We start from the raw sequence: 25700 nt of genomic DNA, 5'->3' as shown, positions 1-25700 counted from the left end.
ACAAACTCTCTCTCTCTCTCTCTCTCTACATACACACACACATATATATATACATATATTCAATAAGCAAAGGGTAAATAAAATATACGCATACAACAGAATTCTGTAAAATAGTTAAAAATAGTCTAGCTCATGATTTTTCAATACACATGGATTTCAAAACATGATGGTATCAAGTTTCAAAATCTTAAGTGTGTGTGTAGAGAGAGAGCATGATACTGTAAGTATAAAGCTGAATGTTATATAAAGCTTACTACATATAATTAGTGAATATTTATGCAAAGATTTAAAACAAAAAAAGCACAAGACAGCACCTGCCTTGGGTGGAGGGGGTAGGTGGACATCAGGGCAGTGTGTGGAGCTGAATAACACTTGAGGATACAGAATCATAGGGTTTCAACTTGGTAACATTTTATTTTTATATCTTTTACTTTTAAATAAATATGACAAAATATTGATATAGTCAATTCCGTAATTTCAAATACCTTTCAAAATCTCACAAAATTTACACTGCTGGTTAGTGTGCTCATGTTCCACCCTTGTTCTTTCTCCACAATCTCAAATAATTTATTTTCCAAAGTCTAAACTCAATTTATAGCACATTGTCAATCACTTCTTTTCACTTAACTGTTCACTCTTAAACAATAATCTAAAAACGTTAGGAGCATCAGCTAAACTGGCGTGTTTTCAGCTGCACATGCCATTTTCTTGTTTAATACAATGCTTCATTTTTAGCTATCATTAAGGCTTTATTCATTATTTGTTTTGTGATCATTTTAATGATAATTATTATGTGATGAAATAATATAATAATCCCTGCAGTATTATCCAAGAATAAGCCATATCTTAGTCACATAACAAATATCCTTAATCTCATTTTTCTCTGTGAAGAAATGTGTTAACTTTCCTATGGCACATATCAGTCTTCACTCTTTCTGATCAGCTGTCAGTAAATATTGAAATATGGAAATAACCGTACTCTTCCCCCTTTTGAGAAACCAAATTTGGCAAGTACAATACAGTGAAGCACTAGGAAAGTATGCATAACTACATTCAAGAGCCATTATTCCCCATGGCCCAAGTGATCTTGAATTCACAATAGTTTCTTTTAACTGAAGATTTCAGCATATTATAGTCAAATAGAGACTCTCCTCTTTGTTTTCAAGTAAAATATTCCTTTTCATTGTGATGATGATTAGAACATCACTTACAACCACTTACAGTCAAAAGAATATGTTATAATCTAAGTAAAGAGCCATCTAAATTGAGCAGCATACAGATGGGTGCCTACATATAATGGGACTATGCAAAAAGTATTTTCCAGTCATACAAAGACATATTCTGTTCAAACAATAGTCCTGAAGTTTACTGGGAAAATAAGACTCACGGATCATATCTTAATGTCTTTAGAGTCCCAAACATGATTGGATACCTCGTAAGAACTCATTCCTAGCAGATTCCTCTCGTAGTTTGATGCATTCCAGGGCATTTTTCCCCCCAATTCAGTATAAAATGGTTTTTACCTGGGCTCAGAATTGTTCAAAGGCAAAAAACCAAAGTGATAATAAAATAATATTTTACTTAAATATTCTTAAAATATGTCCAACAAATATTTAAGAATTTTGCCTAATTTAAAAAGATTTCATGGGATGATATCATGCTTCCTAAGTTAGTTATTACCTTACACATTTCTAAAATAGATACATAAGGTAAATCATCAGGGAAAGTACATGTGGACTGAAATTCAAGAGATGGGTCCAAATGTGGCCTAGTAATTGACTGAAGACGTCACTTAAATTCAAGTATTGAATAGCTATAGAGATAATAATTAGAGATAGAATAAAATTTAAATTGGCAGGTCAAAGACTGTACTGAGAAGATGAAATATCAGCATTAATCAGGGGTGTGCATACTGTGGATGAGTTTGCTGGCTTTGCAGTATCTGTAATCCTCAACCACACGCGGATGTAGATGATACTCACGTCGCTGTATTCTCTCAGGCTCCACTTAACATCCATTCCAAATAGAAGAAATAGCACTTATCTCTTATACAGGGCAATTCTTGCCAGGAATTGCGCTAGTGGCCTCTCATTCCTTTATATCATTTAATCTGCCTAATAAACCCCTTATTTCTGGAGGCTCAGAAAGGCTAAACAACTTGCCCAAGGTCACCCACCTATTTAGCTGAAAAGCTTAGATTTGAACCAAAATGTTCTATGATCAGAGCCAAACCCTTAACCACCATGTGGACCACCAGAACAAATTCAGTAATGGAATCCTTCCTTTGACAAAAAATAAAGAAGAACTTCTGGTTCTTAGGCCAAAAGTTCGGGAATAATTTTATTGCTCTGCTGGGACATCCAAATCATCTTAGAGTCCACTCTTGAATAATATGGCTGCAGAACCCGCCTTGTATATATTATCACATATTTGCTCGTTAGACAGAATAGTAATTTGAATTGGATGAGTAATATTTAATCATCTCAGAAGATCTATTTCTTGTATTATTAGTGCCAAGAAACCATTTGCGTTGCCTAGAGCATTAACCCTCATGCATTTGTGAAAAGTTGGTTTTGATGTAAACCTCAGAATTTAAATTTTTAATATTTAAATTAGGTAGGTTACCATTAACACCAACTAAATACAATCTGTTGATCTGATAGAGAAAGTTGAGAAGTGAAGATTCAGTTTACCTTCCCAAACTTATTGATGGTTCACATTTATGCCTTTAGCCCTGATTTGAATGTTTCACAGATGAATTAAAATCTAAACACAGTACTACTATAGCATAATATTTGGTAGTTTTCTCAAGCCTGAGAACATCCTGCTAATTTAGTTAGGATGTTTTGAGGCTTCTTAGCTTAAACCCACTATAATAGTATAGAATCCATAGCTCAGGGTTGTATAGAAAGGCATCAGAGAAGAGGGTTTCTTTACTGAAACAAATATAAGAAACAATAAAACCCCAACTTATAATAAGTCTGCTTAAATATTACTAGCTGTTAAAAGTGAACTGTTCATACCTCAAATTCATGATCATATGTAGGTACATTAAACATTAACATTTACTTTTATTTTAGTTTTTTGGTGGTACTGGGGATGGAACCCAGGGGTCTTCTACCTCCAGGCTACACTCCCAGACCTATTTTATATTTTATTTGGAAACAGGGTCTCTTAAGCCAGCAGAGGTTAACTTCAAACCTGCGTGATCCTCCTGTCTCAGCCTCCCAAGCACAGGGATTACAAGCGTGTGCCACCATGCCTGGCCCTAACATTTATTTTTTAAGAGGTATATTTCCTGTGAGTTAAATTTAGATGGCAAGAAGGTATAGCATATTTTCAGTGACCAAGTTTACATTTTTATACTATACTGTTGACGCCCCCTGGTAATTTTTAGAAACTGGGTCTGGAGATCATCCACCACCACCACCCCCCCCAACCCCTCAGGTCTGGGAATGGAACCCAGGGGCATTTGACTTCCGAGCTGCATCCTGTGCCCTATATTTTATTCTTTATTTTGAAACAGGGTCTCACAAAATTGTGGAGGGTCTCACCAAATAGCTGAGGCTACCACAACTCTCCAGTCTCAGCCTCCTGAATGCTAAGATTACATGCATGCGCCACCACACCTGGCTGATCATCTACCTTTTGTTACTTTTTAAAGCACACTACCTGGTGATTTTTCTTATAAGCTAACAATCTCAAATTTGTTCATACATGGGTCAAACTTTTAGTCCTCTTGTCCTACTCAGCCCTGTATAACTTTAAATGATGATGTGCAATGATAAAAAAAAGAAGAAAATATTGTGTCATGCTACATTACAAATTCAGGCTATTGAGGAGGATGCAATTTTCTGAGCTGATAATCTAATGAAGGGGTAGCAAATGTATAGAGGTTGGCTAATCCCTTTCTTTTAGGGTGCTGTGCCCTTTATGTAGTAAATGCCTTCCCACATTCACTGATTACACCAGTGACCTTTTTACCTTTGCTACTACAAACCCATTTTATTTTGAAGATAATACTGTAATTATTCAATTATAAAAAAATTATAGCATTGGAAACTTTTCCTTGTATGAAGAATAACAACCAAATTTATGAATTAAGGAACTGTTTTGGGAATTGTTGGAAGGTGAGTTATTCTGTAGTACCTATGCTGCAGTTGCCATGCTGTACGCCCAGAAACAATCCATTTCAACTTTTGCACATTCGGTTTGGAACACTTGTTTGATGAATATTCAGTTAAACATTTGGACACGAGCTCCTGCCAGAAGGTCAAATCTCTGCTGTGTATCTTGAAATGTTTCTGGAGACGTTCTACAGCTTCTGTTAATTCTATGCACTTCGGTGCTTGGATCTCCAAAGCAATGATAGACAACGCCAACACAGAAGGCTTTTTTTTTAGAAAATATGATCCTGCAGTGACATGCCTTAAGTTGAGCTTCTAGTCTTTCAAAATTAAGGCCATTTCTCTTTTCAAATGGCAAATTATCTTGAATGAGTGAAAAATAGAGTTGCAGAAATTGAAAGGCAATCGTAGCTCTCACTTTCCAACACACCTTCTCCAATACAATCTTCTCCATCCATATCAAGTCTGAAACTGTGAACCTATATTGACTAATTCTGATCAGGTCAGTTGCCAATGGGACATTCCTTTCCTTTTCTGTTGATTTTACAGCCAAATAGAAACAGCTCAAGCCAACACACCCAAGGTGCTTGGGCTGGACCTTCATTTTAGACAGGAATCTGTCCAGTAAATTCACAGCTAGAGAAAATGTCTCTGTGTCGAAGCCAAAGAATTGAGTCAGACTAAGAAGATCTTTTACTTCAAAGTCCCTTAGTCTCGCAGTCATTCTGAGGCCATTGTCATGTGCAGACTCAATTAGTCTCAAGCCACAGACCTTTGGCTGACATCTAGATTCCTGTTCCAACAGAGTGTTCAGCTGGTGTAGCAGTTTCTGAGAGTCAGTTGTAAGTACCTCTATCATCTTGACAGCGATGTGGCTCCGCCGTGATAACCACCCTCCCCGGGCCTACTCTCACCTCGCCTCACGCTAAATGCTTCAAGAAGCCAAGCAGGCGAGGGCTCACGGGAGGGAGGGGCGAGGCCCGGCGAGGAGAGCTGTCCTGGGTGGAGGTCTCGGCAGTGCCTACAAGGTGACACCATCCACCCCAGCGTCAGCTCTGAACCCCAATTTCTAGGATTCTAATTCACCAAATATCTTACTTGAGACAAAATAAATTATATAATTTTAATATTGAATTTTATCAGTGTTTGGCATATATTAGATATTAAACAAATATTCACTAAATGAATGACCCAAATTTTTTATGCTCTGAATAATAGAAATAAATCCTTGGCTAAGTGTTAACAATGAATTTATAAAAATACATAGGTTAAAAATTTTACTTAATATTAACCAGGTAAAAATTTTAATTGCCTAAGAAACAAACTAAAGAAAAATACAACTATCTTATAAAGCATTTACACTTTAACAAGTAATTGAATGGCAAAATCACTGTAACATACTTATCAAACAATAAAAATCCCACAGGTGATAATTCCATTGTTCCAACAGCCAGTGTTAATATCAGGTTAAACATTTTGTCTTGTTACATCATTACAAAGTCATATTACATATATTACATTTTACCATACAGGCGCAAAGAAACTAGCCACTGAGAAAATTCAATATTAAAATGGTAACAACTCTTAGTTGTATACTCTAGAAAATGTATGACCTTTTAAATTTACTTCTGTATGCAATATCTCTATTTTTCTTCAGTATACAAGCCAAGTCCCAGTGATCAATGGAATTGCATTCTGCTTTGAGAACTCTTTCCTGTTACTTTTTTCCTGTTTTTCTTTTTACTGTCTTTCATATTCTTGTAACAATACTAAATATTGATATAAATTTGATACATTTTATAAATAAAAAATAAATAAATTATACAGTTTTTGGTAATCAATGTCTGCAACACATTATTTGTGGGGGATGAAAAGTAAGGAACATATAATGAGATGTTACAGAGGGCTGAAAAGATGAATACAACTATGTTCTAATTTTTAAGCAAGTAAGAGTAAATAATTAATATAAAATAAGTTGTGATAATAATACGCTGCATATAACTTTTAACTTCCATTAAAAAGGTATTGATGATATTTTGTAAATTTAGAGAAAAATTCTAACTGGAGATTTCATGGGAGACATCTAGAAGGAAGTAGTATTTTGATCACAATCATAGAGAGAGTGAGGGGGGGAATACAAGGCCATGGGGGTTAAGGAAGGCATGAAAATATTTAGAAGAAACACAGAGGAGGATTTAAGTGTTTTCAAGTGGAATAACATGATAAAGTATTTTAAAAATTGAAGTTTTAGTTCCTCAAAGTCACTGTAAAAGTGTTAAGTAGTGGATGAAACCTCGACTAAAGAAAAGTGAAAAAATTGAGAATTCAAGACTTTAAAAACACACATTTTCTAGCTCTACCATTACAAAAGTGGCTCCAATAAGCAGCAAAATTGCCTCTCACAGATCTCAATCTCTAAAACACTCTCTGATCAAAGAAATCAAGTCCTTGAACAGTAGGTGACTGAATGTCTTATACCAGAAAAAAAATCAGGTGGGTTCTGGATCATATGATATTGTTATAAAGCAAATATAGCTTGAGAAATTTTTAAAGTAATACTGAAAAGACAAAACATCTGCTCAATGAGAGTTGTAGTGGCCATGAGATGATCATTTGAGAGCAAGAATCATTTTGTAAGCAATTAAAATTAATTAAATATGGATCTAAAGTGATGCTTAAAGGACAAAAATTATTATTGTATGTAAAAGTTTTACTGCAATATAAATGAGAACAGAATGATTTGTACTTAATATTTTATTAGTTTTAATATATAAGAAAGTTTTAATATATCAAGACATTTGTTCCCTTTATTAAGCATGTGTTTGTTCATTAAGCAATAATAAATATGTTTTCTGTCTGCACCCAAGTAGAAAGGATTAATTAAAAGAATTGTGAATAAGGCAATTATTTCTAGAAAAAGGCAAAAGTTATACCAAAAATAGGAATAAGTGATTACTACTATGAATACACGCAAATAAAGCAGAAAGCAAGGCCAGCAGTAAAAAGGTGCTAGTCACACATTAGGTGAGATGATTCTGTGTGTCTTTTCCAACAGGACGGAACAAATGGGCTAAAGAGAAGTACAAATGTCACAGACTTATTATCTCATTTCTTAGGAGATGAAGTTCCTAGGTTGCTCTCCTCAATATAATGAGATCTTAGCAAGCACCAATTTCCAATAGCCCTAACAGAGCAGCTCTGTGTTCAGTGGTGAGAGGAAAACGGGTCATGTAAATCTGGAACTGCAAAACATAAACAGATCTCTCTGGTGGAAAACATATGGTCTTGAAAAATTAATCCAAAGGGCATGAATTTTTTTAAAAAATTTAAATCACATTGGTTTAATGAGTGAAATCATAAAATAGATCCCAATAAGATGATCAACATTACCCATTTAAAATATCTCAGGACAAGAACTAGGTCTCAGAGCACCAACAAAGGACAAAGTGACGATGAGCAAAAGCAGGGACCCTTACAGGTAAGTGTTCATTTTCTTTTAGAATGAGTAAAATTATTAAAACTCCGGAAAGAGCCAGGCGTGATGGTGCACACTGGTAATCCTAATATTTGGGAGGCTGAAACAGAAGAACTGCAGATTCACAGCTAGCCTCAGCTACTTGGCGAGGCCCTCTGCAACTTAGTGAGATTCTGTTTCAAAATAAAGAATAAAATTAGGGCTAGGGGTGTAATTCAAGGTAGAATGTCCCTGGTTTCAATCCTCAGTACTGAAGAAAAAGAAACAGATAAAACCTAGAAAGATATGAAAATGTGTATTAAGGTAGACTTAGGAAAGATTAATATAATTCTTAGAGATATTCTCAAAAAGTGAAAACATGTGGAGAAAAATGAAAAACTATAGGGCTACTACTTTAAAATAGCTTAGTTTTTTTTTAATTAAATGTATATATGCATGCTTTCTATGTTATTTAAAGTGTGTTAAAAGTACAAAGAAGTTGTTATATAATCTTGAACATATTCATAATCTGGTGGATAGTTTTGTTAAATATTTGAAATTATTGAATAAGCAGCGAAGTATTAAAGTGTTACAGAATAGTCATTAGAAAATGTAATTATTAAGGCATACACATAATTTCAAATGCTCTGTAAAGTTCTGGTAAGTCATCAGTGACTAATATCATTTGAATAATGCAGAATATATTGGAAAGAGGAGAGGAATGCCTGTCTCCTGGTGCCATGTGCAGAATAAACCAATAGAAATATATTCAAAGACTTTCTGGTCTGACCTCTGTGCCTTTGGTAGACTAAAACTATATATAAAAAGAGAGGAAAGTAACTTTAAAATATATGTATATGATAACAGCAATACACAAAACAAGGAGAATAATCATAAATACTAATCTGGCTAAAATTATTCAAAGAATCATTTATATAATGAATAACTGGGCCAAAGGGAATCCTGAAATGGCAAGAAACAAAAAAGGAAACAAAGACAAGCTTATTTACAAAAATTCATAGTGTAGTAACAACATGGTGCATCATCATCATCTCTTACCTTCTCTGGTTTGAGTTCAAGGCTGATAAAGCACCGTGTTTGACCACTTCGACAGGCAGTGCTCCCTGACACAGACACAAGCCCATCTATCAGGTCCACCCCTTCTTTCTGGAGAATGATGCCTGTCTTATTAAATGTGACTCGCCAAAACACCTGGACATCTTCAAAGGCCCTGTGAACAAAGCAAACCCAGGGGAACTCAGTGACAAAGAGGATAGCTAGTGGCCAGCAGAGGGTTACCACCATCATACCTCCGACTCACAGGCATTCCTACTTCATCACTAATGATGCTGAAAATGACCGATTCTCCTCACAACAGATAAGAAGATTAAGGCTCAGGGTCTACACATTTTTCATTGACTATATGCTATTCAGTAATGGATAAGCATTTCTGGAACTACTCTGTATTAAGAATGTGAAAATAAATGTGTTTCTACCAAAACTATGAAAATAAAAATATAGAGAACCCTGACTTCATGTGAATGCTTCTCATTTGTCTTTTAACATGAATTTTTCTAAAGAAGAAACATTACTTACTGCTAAAATTAGTTGTTATTGTAAAAATAAAGGGCAAAGGGTGATTTACAGTGTTCCAGAATAGAAAATACAGCACATAGTCGTGTGCATGTGTGCATACCAAGTACATTTCTATGATGGCCATTCAAAGATGTTACTATATGTTATTAAGGTTCAAGTGCGATTTTGATACTCCAAGTCTCCTTTAGTGTATAATGTATGCAGAGCCATGAGGGAATAGCAAATATGATGAAGTAATGACCTACATACTCTGACATCCACATGGAATTTCATGAAGTACAAAACTTTCAAGGCATCTCTACGTTATGATCATAAACCAAATGTGCTAAGCCACAGATCAAGGTCTACAGCATCTGAAAACTGACACATCAAATTCCATGCTGCCTGCTATCGATATTTCATCCTGCCTCCCCATGTAGGAAACCCAATTAAACACTGTATTGAATTCAGATGCTACATTATACACACAATCGCACACACATACACACACACCTGTTTGGCTGCCTTGTGACAACGAGACGCAGTCTTCTCATATCAGCTCCTTCCCCCAATTGCAGTCCGCGCTGGGACTCCTCGCTGAATCCTATGATGCCATTGTGAAGATCACTCCCTGTAGGGGAAATGGGCGGCTATAATACATGTGACAATTTACAAGATCCCATTTACAAGATACCAAGCAACTTGGTCATCTGCCAGCTCAGAAAGTAGAAAAGTAAGAAGCCGACAAATGAGGATGAGAGCTACAATTTTTAAAGACCTTTATTTAAAATAGGCCAAGTAAATTATGACACCAAGGTAGGGCATAGTCTGAAAATAGGAAATCAGAAGAAAAAACAAAACCATCAAAAATCCTGCTCTTCATCTAACACACACACACACACACACACACACACACACACACACACATTTATTTCTCTGATGAGACCCTACTTTGCGCTTGATAGCACTTGGCATTTCATATGTGGTCTCTTGCTTATATTTGTGTGACCCCATAGAATGGAAGTTTTAATACAATGGCCATTTTATTCACTGCAGTATCCCCAGCAACAAGAAGAGTGTTCAGCATATGGTAAGTAGTTAATACATATTTGTTAAATAAATGAACTCCGGTTAATTGATTTTCCTTCCTATAAGTAGGTACACATTCAGTTATTTGCCCTAGAACAAAACACAAATATTAAGAAATGCTCAGCATTGCTGAGTGTTAGAAACTCCTCTGAGTAGCACTTGAGATTATAGAAATATCACACTAAAATATTTTATATATAATGTGTATATATAATGCATGTAAATAATTATATATATATATATATATATATATATATATATATATATATACACAAACACTCACCTGGGTTTCTACTACAAAACTAGGTTAGTGTACATACAACTAACCAAGTCACTTCAAATCCTGACCAGCACTTCAAATCCTGAGTGAGGTTAGACAAGAAATATACTACTGTGCATTTTCAGCTACTTTCTATTTCCCAGTGGTCCTGTTTGGCAAAGTGATTCTGGAAGAAATGACTCTAAAGAAATAAGCTTTTATCACTCAAAAAATTTTTTTCACTTATTTTGCCTGCAAATTTTCCCCACCTGACTTTAGTTTTCTACTGGGGATTGAACCTAGGGCATTCTACCTCTGAGCTAGACACACAGCCCTATTTTATTTTTTATTTGTATTCGAAACAGGGTCTCTCTAGGTTACTGAGAGTCTTGCTATATTATTGGGACTGTCCTCGAACTTGTGATCCTCCTGTTATAGCCTCCCAAATACTGGGATGACAGGCATGTACCACCATACCGTATTTATCACTCAAAAGTCTGATAATATGGTTCCTGAGGTTTCAAGGAGAAAGAACTTCTGAGGTGAGAGACTAGGTCAGGTTAAGGAAAAAGAAAACCACTTGCCGGGCGTGGTGGTGCACGCTTGTAATCCCAGCATTCGGGAGGCAGAGACTGTAGGATCCCAGTTCATGGACAGCCTCAGCTACTTAGTGAGGCCCTCTGCAACTCAGTGAGATCCTGACTTAAAATAAAGAATAAAAAAATAGGTCAGGGAGTGTAGCTCGGAGGTCGATTGCCCCTGGGTTCAACCCAGACCCGCAAAACAAAACAAAACAAAAACGTTAAATGTCTTGATGGGGAAAGCTAATAGTCATCATCCCCTGTCTCTTTTCCAGGTCTGAAATGGAAGTAAATATGGATTCCATGTGTTAGGGACGTGCACACAATGGGCTACATTTTCCTGGTGCCTTCCATGTGTTTTGCCTCCATCAGACTGCCAAATTTCACTCTCAACAGTTAATCACTACGGTCACTTCTAATCTTGGCATCAGAACCTAAGGTTGGCTTTTTATTGTTTAGAAACAATTGTTTCCTTGACCTCTTGGACAGGGATTTCATCTGTCCAAGTGGATCATAAGTTCTTACAAGCAGAACCTGCCTTTTTTTCCCTAGAGAAACAGCAACTAGCATGGACTTGATGAAAATAATCTTCCCATGCCACATCCAGAACAATTCTGAGTCTAATTTCTGGTTAGGTGATTCTAGATTTCTACTGTGCAAATGATCAAAACCAAGGCTAAATAAATGATTTCCTCCTTGATTAATTTAAAAAATGTATTCCAAATTCAATATGTGAAAACAAAAGAAATCAGCAAAATAATGATCTAGTTAAAACAAAAATATTATTAAGAAAAGGAATCAGGCAGTCAGGCACAGTGATGCACACCTATAAATCCCAATATTGGGGAGGCAGAGATAGAAGGATTGCAGATCAGATTTGGGCCAGCCTCAGCAAAGTAGCAAACAGTAGCAACTTAGTGAGTCCCTATTTCAAAATAAAAAATAAAAAGGGTTAGGATGTAACTTGGAGGTAGAGAACCCCTAAGTTCACAAGTCAGATGGGGAAAGATGAGAGTAACATTTGTAGGCAGAGTGAAGGAACTCAGGATAATAAGACAATGTCATTGGTGGTAAAGTCAAGTGGGCTACATCTAAGATATTAAGAGGTAGGTTTGGTGAGGAGTGAACAATTTCCCAAATATGTGTAGAATCAGTGTATCTTATATAAGAAAAAATGTTGTAGAATCTCACACTGCTCAACTATTTGCCTGGTGAGTTAGAGCTGATAGTTGGATAGGCGTTGGTATGCCATAGTTCCTGATAAATATGGAAGAATTTCCATTCCTGTTGGCACACAGCTGCCATCCTGAACTGCCAAAGAGCCCTGTGCTACCTCCTAACTAGGAGATGAGATAAGATCTCACCATTATTCAATAACTATAGGGGTTTTGCTTAGAACAGCAAGGCATCTCCAGAAACTACCTGATTATCTGGCCTGTGCCAAACTGATAATGAAATAGTTTGCCTGTCATCCCTGGTCATGTTTAGTAACCATAATAAAAATATCTAGGTCATAAAATGAAGATGACCAACTAATTTGAGTAAATTATGTAGATGATATTAGGCCAATGTAAAAAATTTCTACAATTTAATTCAAATTTGCAACATTCTCTTCTTTTGGTTTTGGGAATTGAACTCAGAGGCATTCTAGCTGTGAGCTGCATCCCCCACCTTTAATTGTTTTTCTTTTTTTTACTTTTTTTATTTTGAAATAGGCCTTGCTACGGTGCTGAGGCTAGCCTCAAATCTGTGATCCTTCTGACTCCGCCTTCCAAATACTGGAATTACAGGTGTATGCCAACATCTCAGCTTATAATACTCTTAATAAACTACAGGAAGAGGACTAAATTACATTAGTTCTAATTGATAAAAAAAAATGCTTAGGGTAACATAAAAGACAGACACTGGGAATGAAAGGAAGTTAACTGTAAAACTAAGACCTAATTTATTATTTTGCGGGGGGGTGGGGTGTCTTGGGATGGAACCTAGGATCATTCAACCTCCAAGCTACACCCCTGCCCTGTTTTTATTCCTTATTTTGAAACAGGATCTTACTAAGTTGCGGAGGGCCTCACCAAGTATCTGAGGTTGTCTGTGAACCGAGATCCTCCAGTGTCAGCCTCCCAAATGCTGGGATTACAAGCATGCACCACCACACCCAGCCCTATGACCTAATTATAACTGAATGTTAAAATAAAAGAATCTAGGAAGCATGAGATCCTAAAAGTAGATTTGAGATCTCTTATATAGTATGGTCAGTAGTTATTAAGAGAAGTGCTGTCTATTTCAGTATTTTTGATATAAGTTTCAAATATTCTCACTGCTAATAAAAGTATTTGAGACAATGGATATGTCAACTTGCTTAATTCAATTATTGTGCATTATATTCATGAACCATAACATTATTTTGCACCTTAAATATATAGTCAATTTGCAATAAAAGTTAAAAAGAATCATGAGATGGCCTTGTTACCATTCTAATTAAGATATTAAGAAACTAATCTATTCCATTTAATGACTTCAGAGTTAAATTGCAAATTCTCAGCAAAAGGTGATATAAGATGTATTAGGAATTAAAATAATTTTAGGCTATTACAACATATATACATATAAATACACATATATATGTATACCCAAATAGTACAATTACTATAGGAATTAGATAGATGATAAAATAAAAGGAAATAGTTTAAATCTATTTCACACTATATAAAAGAATTTCTCAACAATAAGATCTTTGAATTTAGGATGGATTACTGAAAGTAGTTGGTAAAGTAAGAATGAGGTTTCAAAACAAGATAAAGAATCATGTGTTTGGATGTTTAAGTATTTTCTAGAAGAAGAATATGAAATTAAATATTTTCATATTGTAAAAAAATAGACGTACAGATTGTGTAACTGGCTCTGATTTAAATGACATTTGCAATCTACTAAATGATAGCCTGGCACCTGAGAAAAGCACAGGCTCATGTCTTAGGTCCATGTGTTGAAAAACCAATGTGTCAATGAATTACTATGAGTGACTCAGGTAATTTACCATCTTAAGTCAAATTTAAGATGTACGAATCTTTTTGCAAATTCTACACTGCAAAGATACCTGCAATGATCACCATGGTGAAAGCTGAGAATCCAGCCTCATCCTGTCCTTTCAGAGTCTGAGCTCCCCCTTGAGGGTCTGTGAGAAACACATAGAAGAACTCCTGTCCCTCTGGCTCATCATCATCCAAAATTGGAACGGACATGTTACGTTCTCTTTCCCCTTCTAGAAATGTAAGGATAAGATTCTGTTCTTCAAAGTCTTCATCCTCAACTGCCCATGTTAGGTTGGAGGCTCCATAAATATCCTGAAAGGGTAAAGCATTTGGTTCCTTCTGTGCACATCTTTCACCAAAGGTTCTAACTGTTACGCTGACATTGCCAGTCACCCCACCAGTTCTTCGGATAAGAATGTCTGCAGTGTTGAAGGTGCCGTTCTTCATTTCTTCTTCAACATACACAATTCGAGGCCAGAGACCAAATGTTCCATGAATGGAAACATTGGCAGTTACTGTGGTGGCACTGGGCTTCTCAGGCAAGGCAGATGTACCATGAAGGGTGACAAGTTTCCCAGGAGTGGCAGGTATACTAGCTGCCTCAGTAACAATAGAAACCATGTCAGTCGCCTGAAGAATGGCAGTTATCTTGCTTGTGCTGGGATGTGTGGTAGAGTCTGTTTCTACAGGAATTAGAGTGGTGTCAACTGTCAAAGCCACAGCTGTTGTGGGGAGAGAAACATCGGGACCTGCCAGGTCATCGTCCAGTATGGTGATCACTGCCACACTGAACTCTAGATTCAGGCGTGGTCTCCAACTCTCGTCAAGCTTTCGTAATCCCCTCATTTCTACCGAAGTAAGATTAACATAAAAAAATTCTTGCATTTCAGGAAGCTGATCATTAATAAGAGTTATTTCAAAATCAACTTCAGTTTGGAATTTATGAAAAAACATCTCCCCATTCTGAATAGGTTCAAAGTCTTCCAGTGGCTTGGCACTTCCTGCAGTCGTCTCATAGGAAACTCTGGTAAGATCGCTGCGGAACCCAAACAACCTTTGTATATGCAATCTGATCCTGTGAGTGTCTTCTGACACTGTGATATTTCTTGAACTAGGGGAAAATTGGAAGACTCCCATTGGTTCAATTTCAGCAACGGTGAAACCTGATCTGGAAAAGAAAAAAACAATTCATGAGAACTGATCAAAATTAGGAATGTCACGCTAGAGATTCTTCTTTCTTATGCTTAAGTTGCTACTTGTGGGGGAAGCATCTTGGAAGTGGGATGGCCTTTCAGACTCTAGAAAGCCCTACTTACTTTTTTTTGTAGTATTTTTTGTTTATTTACGAGAGAAACTATTCTTTATAACACATGTTCATGTTTCATAGTTCAGGAACACAAGTCAGTGACAACTTCTATGGAACCCAATCCAAGGAAATTCTTTATATTCCAACATCACTTTGCACTCTGAAAGATACCAGCCTTCTTCATCTCCTCAAAATCTTTCATGGAATCATAATTTCTGTAGAAATCTGTATATGCCTTCTTTCTTAGTGCAGCCACACCAAACTTATAGAGAGCTGCAACCCCCAGAGAGGCAATGAATGCTCCCATGATACGAATCTGTAGACGCCTGGCCAAAAGACCCCACATCTGGGGTTTTGCCAAGGCACTGGAAGCCATGGTAGGTACTGTCCTCCGCACCAACACCCTTCCAGGCTGAAGAATACACGGACGGCGGGCCAACAGTCCTACTTACTTACTGATAAGTCAGAGCACAAAAAATGTCTGAGCAAGAGTTGTCAGGTTCCCTCAGTGGCAAGAACAGGACCTAACAAGGCTTAGCTAAACAAATAGCTCTCATGTCTCTGCTCTCACTGTTATGCTGGATTCACTGTCTGAAAGATTCGAAGCACCAGCTTTGAAATATCATGAGGACAAGAGAACCACAACTTCCAGGATGGTTTGTATGACAGTCACTTTCTTATGTAACAAAAAATATTGCCGAGAGCTAGGAACAAAATCATTACTTCCTCCAGCTGTCAGTAAAGAGACTATTCTCTTATGTAAATATAACTAAAATTTTACAGATACATTGGAAGAAACATTTGTGGGTGAAAGATTTGTCCTTATCTTTTCCCCATGGGTTGTTGCTGTGAATTAATAACTATATTTAAAGTTACAATTGATGACCTCTCAGCCAAATTCTGACAATAGAGATATTTTCTTTGGCTAACAGAGTTTATATACAAATTATATGTAAATCTGAATGACTTTAAAGAAGACATCTCAGGTCTGATCACTCGGTACTGTGTAAGCATCTGTCATTTAGCACATGAAATAGTGGTTAAGAGCTCACTTGGAGACTAGACAACCTGGGTCCAATTCTGGCCACACACTTAGCTATGCGATGCTGGGTTCATTATATTATCTATAAATTATTTCTTCACCTACAAAAATGGGAAAATTAATGGTATTTACCTTATAGTTGCTGTTTGAGAGATTAAAGACTGTGTAAGTTTGAATACGTGTGTAAAGAAGGTATATGTGTATATATAGAAACTGCTTAAAACAATTCTTGGTTTGTGTAGTCTATAAAGCTGTTGGCTATTACTATTATTGTTAAAGAAATTTGAATTTATGACCTTTAAATATGCTGTCTGAACAAATACTTTTAATGGCATATGTATAATGCAACAAGTCTAAAGCCATATTTGATTTTGCTAATAGCTATACCCCCCACATAAACATGTTTGAAAACACAAACATGCACTAGTTTTGCATGCATATTTTTATCACTTTACAAATAAGTAAACTCAAGAACAGAACAACTAAGTAATTTTCCCAAAGTTACATAGCAAATAAGTGGTCAAACCAGAACCAAATTCCTGAGTGTGATTCTCAGCTTCTGATTAGGACATATTTATCTACAAATACTCTAGGTTTCAAAGACAGAGTCATTATAAATAGATAAAGAACAAAATTAAATAAAACTCAAAAGAGCTGCTGGTTTACACAAGTAGCATTATTACCCTACTGTGATGCCTTATTCTTAATCACTTTGGGAAATCTGGTATTTTTAGCTTCTTCTCAGAAAACAGCTCCCTTTAAAAACAACAACAGGCTAATTTGCCACCATGGTGCCTGCTGAAGATGTGACCCGGGGCCACCGCAGCTCTGAGTCGGGTCAGGATGAACTCTGCAAGGCAAGCAGGGGGGCGATGGCTCCTGAGAGGCAGCCCCTGCCTCCCTCCCTTCCTCCCTCCCTTGGTGGGTCTTGTGCATGCAGCCCACACTGCTCTCCACCAAATCTGTTTTTGCATCAACTTCAAGGATAGTGATCCTTGTGCTTTCTTCTGTTGGAACTGGCACATTCCAGAATGTTCCTCAGAGAATTTGCTATCTGAGAACAAGGTTGGTCTTACCGGAGCTGAGCTCCTCCAGGGGCACTGCTCCGCACCCCTGACAGGTGAATGACGAAAGCCTCTGGTCGGCCGGGGGTGGGGAAGGTCCACAGCAAAGCTCCTTTCCTTCGCTCCCCGTGGGAAAACGAAAGGCTCCCTGAAAAGAACACAAAAAGGAAAATGGGGCATCATCTCTTGGTTCTTAAAATAGAGTTTTATTCTTAAACACATAGTAAAATATTTTCTTTTCCAAAACTTAATTATAGTCCACAAAAGATAAAACATTTAAAAGGAGGAAGGGAGAGGGAAATACAAGGAAGATCCCAAGTTCGTATGAATTTTTTACTTTCAGTACGATCTACTCTCTTCATTTATCTTCCTTTCCTGGCTCAATTACCAAATGCAGAAGCAAAGAAAGAATGGCGTTAGGCAATTATTGATGTGTAGTTGGTGTCAGACTTTGGTTTGAATTCCGCCCTCAAAATATTTTAAAGATGTGCGCTGATGTACTTTGTCGTGAAATATTACAATGTATGTCTTTAACCTTTAGATTATTTCAGAAAAAAAAGGTCACAAAGATGGTAGAACATAACTTAAATCTAGTCAGTTATTTTATGGGTGTTCATTATATTTTCATTTTCATTATGTTACAAATGTATTATTAAAAACTCAAAAAGCTAATCAAACCTATTTGAAGATATAGACCTATTATCTGAGAGTTCTTGTTTTAGTTTAATCAAGTTATCAACTCACTAAAGTTTCTATATATAAACCTAATGTCACATACACATGTATAAATAGCAGTATTTCTATACATAAATATTTTCATAGTAAATGATTAACAATACAAAAACAACAAAAACTTAATTATATGGAGCTAAGTATATCACCCCAAAATGACAGAAAAGGTAAGAGGAGAAAAAAAAAAGTGTTCATACAGAAAAAGAGACTGAAAAATAGAAATTAAAGGTACAAAAATATTTTTATTTCCTTTGGGAAGATGCTCAGGAGCACTATTGCTAGATCATATGGCAGTTCCATTTCCAATCTACTGAGAAACCTCCACACTGACCTCCATAGTGGCTGCACTAGTTTGCAATCCCACCAGCAGTGTCATAGGGTTCCTATTTCCCTACAACCTTACCAGCATTTGTTATTATTTGTGTTTTTGATGACTGCTGTTCTTAACTGAAGTTAGGTGAAATCTCAGTGTAATTTTAATTTGCATTTCTCTGATTGACAAAGATATCAAGAGTGACTGAAAGCCGGGCGTGGTGGTGCACACTTGTAATCCCAGCATTCAGGAAGCTGAGACCAGAAGATCACGGTTTGCAGACAGCTTCAGCTACTTAGTGAGGCCCTCTGCAACTCAGTGAGACCCAGTTTCAAAATAAAGAATAAAAAATAGGGCAGGGTGTGTAGCTCGGAGGTCAAATGCCCCTGGGTTCCATCCCCAGACCCGCAAAAATAAATAAATAAATAAATAAATAAATAAATAAATAAATAAAGTGACTGAGGGGGGTTCAGGGATGGGAGATGAAGTCATAAAGAGTGTAAAACTAGAAACAATGCTATGAATGTATGCAAAACTACCAACTCCAATATCAATGGCATGTGTGGGGGAGGGGAGGGCCCCATAGGGAGAGAACCAATAATTATGTACATGCATGTCTGGTCCTTTATACCCTAATATAATATGATGTAAAGTTTACAACACACCAAATAAAATTCAAACAAAAGAAAAAATATCTTTAACTTAAGGGATGTACTAAAAGGAAAATGAAGAGGAGGCAATGTCCAATACCCTGGGCCAGGGCTACCCATTCAGTGACTACAGATATCCCAGTGTCTAACCCAGTTCTAGTGCTATAGTGTCTCTCAATCAAATACCTTAATTCACTCTACTGAGCTTCCCACCGAGAGGGCAGCTGGCATGACAGTTGGCATTTCACTGTCCTTAGTGGGGTGGGAGTCTTCATTTTCTAAAGTACTTGAGCTTTTTATTCCACTTCTTGGCTAAAGACCTTGGGAAAATGAAAATAACTGCATCTTCACTGAGTGCCTATGAATCCCAGTCCTTATGCAGAATTCATCACATTTATGACTGGTGGTAAATAGCATCTGCCTGGTGACCAGCAGGAAATTGTGAAGACAGGCCGGGAGGAGGGGACCATGAAGATCCCGACCCCACTGGGGAGCCTTGCCAAACTGCCATCACATGAATTTGCAGTGACCTCTGGGTAAGGTGGTGAAGGTCAAACCCTCTAAAGTTTGCATCCTACTAACTCTCAGGAAGATAATGGTATAATTTAAAAGTACAGTGTGTGAAGAAGTATCAGCTGCCCTGCTGTCAGAAGTATTCAGTTGAACATGTAAATGTGTGCAAAGCTGTGTCTTTTACTCTTGTATGGACCAAATAAGAAAGGTCTACTTTTAACAAACTCCTAATATACTGGCAAAGTAGTCTGCTTAGTGATCACTATTTTAGGTTAGGATTGAAGTTTCTGATTTGACTAAAAAAACCAAAAAGTTTCTCTAGTCTTCACCAAGCTGCCCATGCAACCCTGGTCACCTAAATATGATGGGAACACTAGACTACAAAACAGTCCAGAGGAAGAATGATCCAAGAGAATGTCTAATTAGAAACCTCCCTATTCTATGCAGGCTGATATTGGAAAAACAACAACTCACCCAGCGTGGGGGTCATGTTACCAACAACGATGAATTCAGGGATTTCGAATCCAGGAGCATAGCCAGAGGTCCAGGCCACTGAGAGCGAACCATATGTGCCTCTTCTGGAAATCACAACTTGGCTTGTGCCGGCAGTGATGTTCGTGAGTTGAAAAGCAGTGGATTCAAATCCAACCTGAGGGGGGAAATGGGCATAGAGTATTTTCCTGCTCTTCCTAATATTTCTTGGAGATTTTTGTTGTTATTGTTAATTTTGTTTTGTTTTTGCAGTGATGGGGATATAACCCAGGGGTGTTCTACCCCTGAGCTGATCCCTAGATTTTTTTTTTTAGATATATTATTTTAGTTTGAGACAGAGTCTTAGTAAATTGCCCAGGCTGGTCTTGAACTTGTGATCCTTTGGCCTCAACCCCCTAAATTACTGGGTTTATAGGCATGCATCACCTCACTTGGCTAAAGTTTCCTGGTTTTTGAAGAGCAGGTAAAATTTCAGTATTCTTTTTTTTATACAGTATTTTTCCTTATCTTATAATATATTCAGTTAAAAAAGAAAAGCTTAAGAAATGATATCTCATATTTAGAAATTTATTCTACTTTGTAATTTGGATTATAGTATAATGTTCTTCCCCCCACCCTCCACCCCTTTTTTTTTTTTTTTTTTTTTTTAGTACAGGGGATGCATTCTACTTCTGAGGTATACCTTCAGCTCTATTTTTTTTTTTTTTTTGAAACAGGGTCTCACTAAGTTGTGGAGGGCCTCACTAAGTAGCTGAGGCTGGCCATGAATCTGCAATCCTCCTGTCTCAGCCAAGTACTGGGATTACAAACCAGCATCTGGCATGTTCTTTTTTTTATTACAATGTAATTATTTCAATGAAAACTCCAAAATAGATAAATGAAACTATAGTTGAATGAAAGCAAAAGATTTAAAATGGCATGTTAGTATGACTTACTCATGGTTCTTTTAAGAACCTGATTTTTCAAAACTGAAATTTTACTTCTTTCTGAGATATAATGATATATTTCTTCATTTATAAAATGAGCACCATAAATTTGTCCTTATATTTAGGTTTTCATCTTTTATTCAATTTTTCTTTTTTTTCCTTATATTTGAGAATCAGAAAGTCTCAAAGATTTTTTAAATAACTGTCTTTTTCACCAGCATCAAATATACTTTATTTAAGGACAATCTTCCCAGGAATGTGATTTACAGATAAAATAAGTTCTGGTCAATGAGTTAGAATAAAATCAGATTCCTGGCTTCATGCTGTGGCTTAGACAGCTCAATTTACTTCTTTTGGTCTCAAAAGCTATAAATTTGGAATACCATTTTATCAGTGGCTACATATTAATATTTATTCCCACCTTTTTAAAAAAAATAGAATAAAAATAGCAAAAAATCCTGAGAGATCTCCACAGAATAGCTTCTGGAGGCACCGAGGAGAAGACAGCACTGCAACTTTATTTTGACTTTAGTGTAGAGTCTCTATCAAAGGGAGGTTTCTACTTAAAACCTGCTAAAGTCAGACACAGTGATGCATGCCTATAATCCCAGAAAAAGGGATGACGAGATTCTAGAGAAGCTGAGGCAGGAGGACCAAAGGTTCAAGGCCAACCTCAGCAACCTAGTGAGACCCTGTTTTGAAGTAAAAAAATAAAAGGGCTAGGAGTGTAGCTCAGTGGTAAAGCACCCCTGGATTCCATCTCCAGTACTGCAAAAAAAAAAAGAAAGAAAGAAAGAAAGAAAGAAAGAAAGAAAGAAAGAAAGAAACAAAGAAAGAAACAAAGAAAGAAACAAAGAAAGAAACAAAGAAAAAGGAAGAAAATAAAAGAAACAAAATAAACAAAAATCCTGCTAGGAGCTTCAGATTATATTCTGCTTACTACCTGGCTAGAGGGCTGCATGAAAATATACTGGCCACATCTCTGTCTCTGTCTCTCTCTCTCTCTCTTGCTCTCTGTCTCTCTCTGTCTCTGTGTCTCTCTCCACACACACGCGCGCACACACACACACACACACACACCGCTGTGTAAATGCTGGCAGGGTACAGAGGTTGCATCATACACATGACTGGCTCCAACCTTGCTCCCTGGGGTGACACAGTGCTATAACTATATGCATCAAACAGAGCAGGAAATACTTTCCTATTCCAACTGAATGGTTTGGGATGAACAAAGGTTTTTTTCTTAACATTTTTTTTTTTTAAATAGCAACCCATGAGCAAAAAGATGACAACACTTCAAAGAGAATTTTAATGAATTCTATTCACTCATTTATTCTTGAATAAGAGGAAATAAGAAAATAAACTGTTCCCCTCAGTAGTTTTTAATGCCGGTGAATTCCCCATTACAGACAGAGCAAATTCATTCCCTGCGGAGTAGATGCTCAGCCAAGAGTTGCTGGAAAGCACCCGTTAATGACCTCAGACCACGTCTGCACACATTCCTCCCCTTCATCTGCAGACTCCAGGTCGGCATCTGGGGCCAGGCCTGCCTTAGTCACCTGAGCTTTTCTCTGAAGGACCAATATGAAATTATGCCTCATAATGGCTCTAGAAATGCATGCACGTTGTCATAGCCGTACACAACAGAACTCTGTTTCTCTTAAAAAGATAGAATCATCCTAAAAGGAACATGAAGCCCTTAAGTTGTTCATTGTTCTGGGAATTTATGAAATGATTGGGAAACAATCTTCTATAATAGACTCAGAGGAATCAAATATTCAGGTACAACTCTGTCACAGAATTGTCACCAGCACTTACCATGTCAGCACAAACTGACCAGAGTACACCAAGTGTTAAAGACAAACACACACACTGTTCACGGATGAAAAGACCTGGAATCTTCACTGAAGTTGCATTATAATTTTAATCATTAGCATAAATACCTCAATGGTAAATATGTGCTATCAAGAAAAGACCTAGAAATTTTGACTGTAGGTGATTCTTAACTTTAAAAATCTCTATTTTATATTCAAGCTCTATAAAACTTCTTAAAACTCTAAAAGAAGAAAACATATTTTCTAATATTGAAAACTGACAAATTAGTTTCATATAATATGCATTATGTCTACTTAGGTATTCTCAGGACTATTTAGGTTGAAGGAACTAGTGATCTTAAATTCTCTAAGAACTTAGTTCTTCCTATAAAAGCTGCCCTCTGGTGGTTTGCTGAGAGAACCACCACAGGCCTGATTACCTGAGAATTAGCAGCCTCCTCGGGGATAGGAAGCACAGCTGACTTTGCCTCCTGTAGAATTGTTGGCATTCCAGAGAAACTCCCACTAACAAGCATCACAGTCACCAGTCGCAAGGTGAAATTGGAGCCGAGTGACAGGAAGACCTATAAACACAAATGTCAAAATATATATTTTTTAACAAGAAGAAATCATTTTCAGAGTAAATAGTAATATTTGCCCCAAGCCTTCAGCATGTCCCCTGAGGTCCCTTAAGGGCAGTTTCATCAACATGTGTCCTCCCCTTGTCTTCAAACAAATCACTAGTATTTGAGTGTGGGGTGAAGAGTGGCAGCTGTAGAGAATAAAAAAACACAAATCTGCAAACTTTCCTTGTCTGCTCCAGTGCCCTCAAAGATGTCAGGAATGAAGTAGTATCCGAGGAAGAGCCTGTGTCCCAACAGTGGGAAGAGCATAAGGTAGAGCAACGTCACATCCTAACACCCAGCAAAAGCCATTTTCTTTCTCTTTGTTAAGCAACAATGAATGATTCTAATGCTATTTACTCTAAATGGATAATGAGTTAGGTGTCTTGATTACTTGAAAATTTTAGGTACATAAAAAGGACTAACACTGTGAGTTAGTTTAGCAATGATCAAAATTTAAGAATCTAACAAAATAGGGAAAATTCTGAACCTTAGAAACATTATTAGTAGTAACGGTCAACCCCCAAATCATTCTATAACCAAACTATTTAAAAAATTTTATGCCTTTGTTGAATGTAAAAGCAACCATTTCTGTGTTGTCTCTTCTTTCTTTTAAGTATAATGAACTTAAGCATAAATCACACTTTTTTTTTTTTTTTTTTTTTTTTTTTTGCTGTACTGGGGATTGAACCCAAAGGCATTCTACCTCTGAGCTACACCCCTAGCCCTATTTTTTATTTTTTATTTGAAATGGACTCATTAAGTTGCAGAAGGCCTCACTAATTAGCAGAGGCTGGCCATTAACCTGCAATCCTCCTGTCTCAGACTCCCAACTACTGGAATTACAAGCATGTGCCACCATGTCGAGCTTACATCACACTTTCAAATGTACAAGGTATATACCATAGCAGTTTCAAATGTTGTACAGCATGAGAGTAACAGATGTTTAATTCTTTCCAAATGAATTCACTAGGATGGGGACCTAATTAAATTGTAGAGCCCTTGCCTAGTGTGTCGAAGGCCCAGGGTTCGAATCCTAGCACTGAAAAACATATGAGATTCATTGAATATAAATTTTAGTTCAAATGTTAAGGAAACAAATTAGAATAGCTTAACTACAATCATGAGCCTACACCTTTCCTGTAAGAGTGTATCTTCTCCTCATACAGGTGACTGGCTGGGAAGCTAGGAATTTTTCATTCCCATTATCTAAAGAGTAAAAAGTTAGGTGTCATAATAAGACAGTCAGCCCCTTAAGCCTTCTCATTTAGCTCTCTGCTCATGAGACCACCCAGGATGCATGGAACTGTGCAGTGCGGCAGGTGCCCAAGGTGCAGCAATTAAACACCAAAGTTGAACATTACCCATTTCAGGGAAAGCTGGCTTCCCTACAGAAGAGCAGTGAGATTAAATTGCAAAGGAACTCTAAAGTTTTTAGGAATTGATCATATTCTCCAAACTGTCCTTCTATTTCCTTGATCTTGGGCTACCTCACCAATGCTATTTTATATATTTCTTGTCACACTTGGTGGCATTTGAGCACAAAGAGAAATAATTTATAGCCACATAATATCCAGTGAACATCTCCAACAATGATTACCCACATGTATTTTAAATCTGTTATTTATTGGCCTTCGTCTACCCTAGACAGAAAGCACAGTGTGACGGGCATCGTGTCTCGGTCACCTCATATCTCCTGAGCTACTTCCAAGGACTGGCACAGAGGAAGTACTCAACAGATCGCCAACCACAGATGTAAAATTCCTCCCACATTCTGACTTAAACTCTTTTAAACCTAGACTTGTCCCTTTAGTGTGCCCCCAATTTCTGTTCTTGGTGTGTGCCTTATGAAGGAAGCCAACTGTTCACCAGGTGTGGTAGCAGGTTATGCTCCAAGGTCCTGGTGTTAATCCTACATTAAATGTCTTTTGGTTTTCAAAGCTTCATGGAAACTCTCTCTGCTAAGAGACCCATTTGTAAGTTAGAACTCACAGCACAGGTGGTTAGATAGGCCATGGCCTTTGGTGGTCTCTGTGGTTGCTCGGTCCAAAGTTTGAACTTGAATACAGGAGGGTAACACAAAAAGAACTGAATATAAACTCTTGTGT

General features: G+C 37.0%; 2 protein-coding genes and 1 pseudogene across 3 annotated transcripts in view; all 3 read right to left on the bottom strand.

Annotated features, from left to right (window-relative positions):
* ADGRV1 (adhesion G protein-coupled receptor V1) overlaps positions 1-25700 on the bottom strand; it is a gene marked incomplete at both ends in the record, with an annotated part of 566633 nt that overhangs the window by 339427 nt on the left and 201506 nt on the right. The window contains 6 exons of the mRNA XM_080707128.1: positions 8641-8812; positions 9670-9787; positions 14183-15285; positions 17542-17677; positions 20212-20386; positions 23410-23553. Coding sequence (XP_080563254.1) covers positions 8641-8812; positions 9670-9787; positions 14183-15285; positions 17542-17677; positions 20212-20386; positions 23410-23553 — 1848 coding nt within the window. The remainder of the gene's footprint in view (positions 1-8640; positions 8813-9669; positions 9788-14182; positions 15286-17541; positions 17678-20211; positions 20387-23409; positions 23554-25700) is intronic.
* On the bottom strand, positions 4101-4986 carry LOC308265140 (cyclin-G1-like; annotated as a pseudogene). The gene is made up of 2 exons: positions 4900-4986; positions 4101-4725 (listed from the first exon to the last, which is right to left on the bottom strand). The product of its transcript is annotated as a cyclin-G1-like (transcript).
* Positions 15572-15799, bottom strand: LOC308261338 (cytochrome c oxidase subunit 6C-like; the record flags this gene model as incomplete). The annotated part of the gene is made up of 1 exon (XM_080693169.1): positions 15572-15799. The coding sequence occupies one exon, from the start codon at positions 15797-15799 to the stop codon at positions 15572-15574; it is 228 nt and encodes a 75-aa protein (XP_080549295.1).

This window comes from Muscardinus avellanarius, assembly GCF_963383645.1.
Source record: "Muscardinus avellanarius genome assembly, chromosome: 1".
Taxonomy (NCBI): Eukaryota; Metazoa; Chordata; class Mammalia; order Rodentia; family Gliridae; genus Muscardinus; species Muscardinus avellanarius.
Note: the sequence above shows the minus strand (reverse complement) of the source record. Positions and strands in the feature narration are given on the sequence as shown.